The sequence below is a fragment of the Tupaia chinensis genome, unplaced genomic scaffold (assembly GCF_000334495.1).
Source record: "Tupaia chinensis unplaced genomic scaffold, TupChi_1.0 Scaffold000110_1, whole genome shotgun sequence".
Lineage (NCBI taxonomy): Eukaryota > Metazoa > Chordata > Mammalia > Scandentia > Tupaiidae > Tupaia > Tupaia belangeri.
The window spans coordinates 3,043,080-3,045,604 of record NW_006159574.1 but is presented as its reverse complement, the minus strand read 5'-3'; the positions used below and the strand labels follow the sequence as shown (position 1 = coordinate 3,045,604).

The following is a 2,525-nucleotide window of genomic DNA, read 5'->3' as shown; positions in this document are numbered from 1 at the left end:
TACCTCCATGGGAGTCCTTTCATAAACCACCTGTGCACGTGTGTGCTCAGTGAGGCCGAGCGCATCAGGTTTGGGGAGCGTCCTTGGGCTGACTGTGCCCGCGGTGGTCTGTCGGTGACCCCCACCTGTCTCTGCAGACCTACCTGACTGTGTGCAAAGATGTTGTCATGGTCGGCCTGGGAGGCCCCGAGTTCCAGATGCGGCTTTTACAGCGGAGTCTCGGCATCATGCAGACAGGTACGTGCCCTTCACCACCGAAGGCTCCAGACCGGGCCTCCCGCTCTGCCTGTCCTTTCCGTGTGGTCAGGGCTCTGGCTGCTGCGTGACGGATGGTGAAATGCTAACCAGCTGGTTCCAGGGTGGGGATTTACTGGCTGGCGTGCAGCAAGAGCGAGGTGGTTCTGGCGCCTCATGGTCACAGGGAGCTGCCTCTCCCCGGGGTCCACGTCACCGTGCGAACTTCCACACAGTGGCCTGTGGCCGCTCCTGGTGTCTTGAAGGAGACCTGGGAGAAGAGCCAGGTGGGTCTGCCTTGCCGCAGGCTCTGTGCTGGGGGTGGGCGAGCTGTCAGACTCCACTGTGCCTCGGGACATGCCACCCTCAAGGACAGGGTGACCCAGGACAGCGCACGACACCCGCGGGCCTCGTGCCCACATTTACAGCTGCCTACGTGCTGAATTCAGAGTGTTCGGGGGAGGCAACCCAGGCGCAGGGCTGAGGCAGTTCTGGAGGCCCAGGGCAGGTGATGGCAAGGCAATGTGGAGTGGAGGCCCAGGGGCATGTGGACTGGCCAGGCCTCCTGAACCTGCCAGCAGAGCTGCGACCCCCACCACCCACACCCTCACCCTCCCGCCAGCCGCCACCCACACCACCTCTGGACTGTGGCCTCGGGCGCTGTTGGCCCTGTCCGGGTTCCTACACTCCCACGACTGCATCTGGGTCTTCCTGCGTCTGCGGAGGCCTTGATACTTGAGACCCACATTGTCTTAAGCCTACGTGTGTGCTAGAAGAGAGTAAAAATCAGACCACTTAGTAAAGCGGGTCGTCAGTTTTGAAAAGTGGATTCACTAAGGCTGTAGTTCAGTTTACAGTAAATTCACCTGTCTTTTCTATTTTTTGTTTAGATTTTTGCTATAGGGTGTGTGCATCCACTGGAGAGATAGAGAAAAAGCAAGAAATCGCCCCTGCAGGGGATGGCTGTGCTGCATTCCCTTCTCTTCTCACGATTTTGGGCACTTACGCACATGTACCAAGTGTGAGTTTCAAGCCACCAGGTCTGGATCGTAAACTGTGGTCGACCACATGGGAGTCCAGCGCCTTAACCGCTCCGCCACCCGCTGGCCCCATCACACCTTAGTCGTCAGCGTCTCCTCACGGACCCCACAGTTCTTTCCTTGGCCACGGCAGACGTGGGGCTTTGATGGCTCTGGAGCTGCTGCGTTCTCCAGTCAGTCTTTAGTTAGAAGCAAGACTGTGCTTTGTTTCCTGGGCCAGCGAGTTGCATGATGGTGAAGGTGGCTGGATCTCACACGGCCGACTCAAAGTGTGAGTCCCGGACTAGAGGCTTGAAAATCATGCTGGGCATGTGACTGTGCATGTCCAGAAGCCTGAGAGGCGAGTGGAGAAGAGATTGCAGCGTGGCCTCCCCCTGGTGCTTTCCCACCTCCCCTCCGTCTCTCTGCAGTGAGTGTACACACCATGTAACGAATTGAAAAAAGATTGTTATTTGTTTAGAATTTATAGAGTTAGAAGTGAGATGTTAGATAGAATTAGTATTACCTATTTTGAAGTCTAGCCTTTCCTTTTTAATTCTTTCTAACTTTCTGTTGCCAAAGTGGCCTTTTAACCTTCATCTTATTAAACGTGACACAGGCCTGGCCTCGGTGGCCCTGGCGGTCCTATTCCGAACCGCAGTACTGGACACACACGGCTGACCGTGGGCTCAGGTTCCCGCAGGCCCGAGAACATGCCCAGTGTGCACACACACAGAACCCTTCGGCGCTGGGGAGCTGGCGGGAGGGGGTCATGGCATGACGAGATTCTGTTGGCGTAGCCTGTCTATCTCTGGCTAACATGCGTGTGCTCTCTGATCGAGACAGTCAAAACAATGTTTAAGTTTATTTCTTCTGCAGGAGAGAGGACGGGAGGAAGAAAGGGAGAAGTCCTCACAGGGTCTTCACGCTTTGGTCTGCCCCAGCCAGGATCAGAGCACGCGTGTGCCAGGCAGGGTGTGCTGGGAGGCCCGGCGCTGGCTCGAGCTCTGCGGAGCGAGTGGCACTGCTGCGCCGCCGCAGCTGGCCTGCATTTGGTTCCTTGTTTTCTTTCTTTTAAGTGTTTTTATCGTACAGCGTGTGCACTCACCAGAGAGAGAGGGGGAAAGCGAGAAAACACTGCCCGGGGTAGGGGATGCGGGGTGGCCATGCCATAGTCCCTTTTCCTCCATTCTCAGGATTTGGGGCATGCACACCACGCCCAGCGTGACTTTCAAGCCACCAGGCTCGAGGCCCGACCTACGGCTGGCCATC

At 56.8% G+C, this 2,525-nt stretch overlaps 1 protein-coding gene across 1 annotated transcript in view; it reads left to right on the top strand.

The window, feature by feature from the left end:
- Positions 1–2,525, top strand: part of NCAPG2 (non-SMC condensin II complex subunit G2) — a 71,592-nt gene that overhangs the window by 51,086 nt on the left and 17,981 nt on the right. Inside the window, exon 23 of the mRNA XM_027770066.1 lies at positions 138–237. Within this exon, the coding sequence (XP_027625867.1) occupies positions 138–237 (100 nt within the window). The remainder of the gene's footprint in view (positions 1–137; positions 238–2,525) is intronic.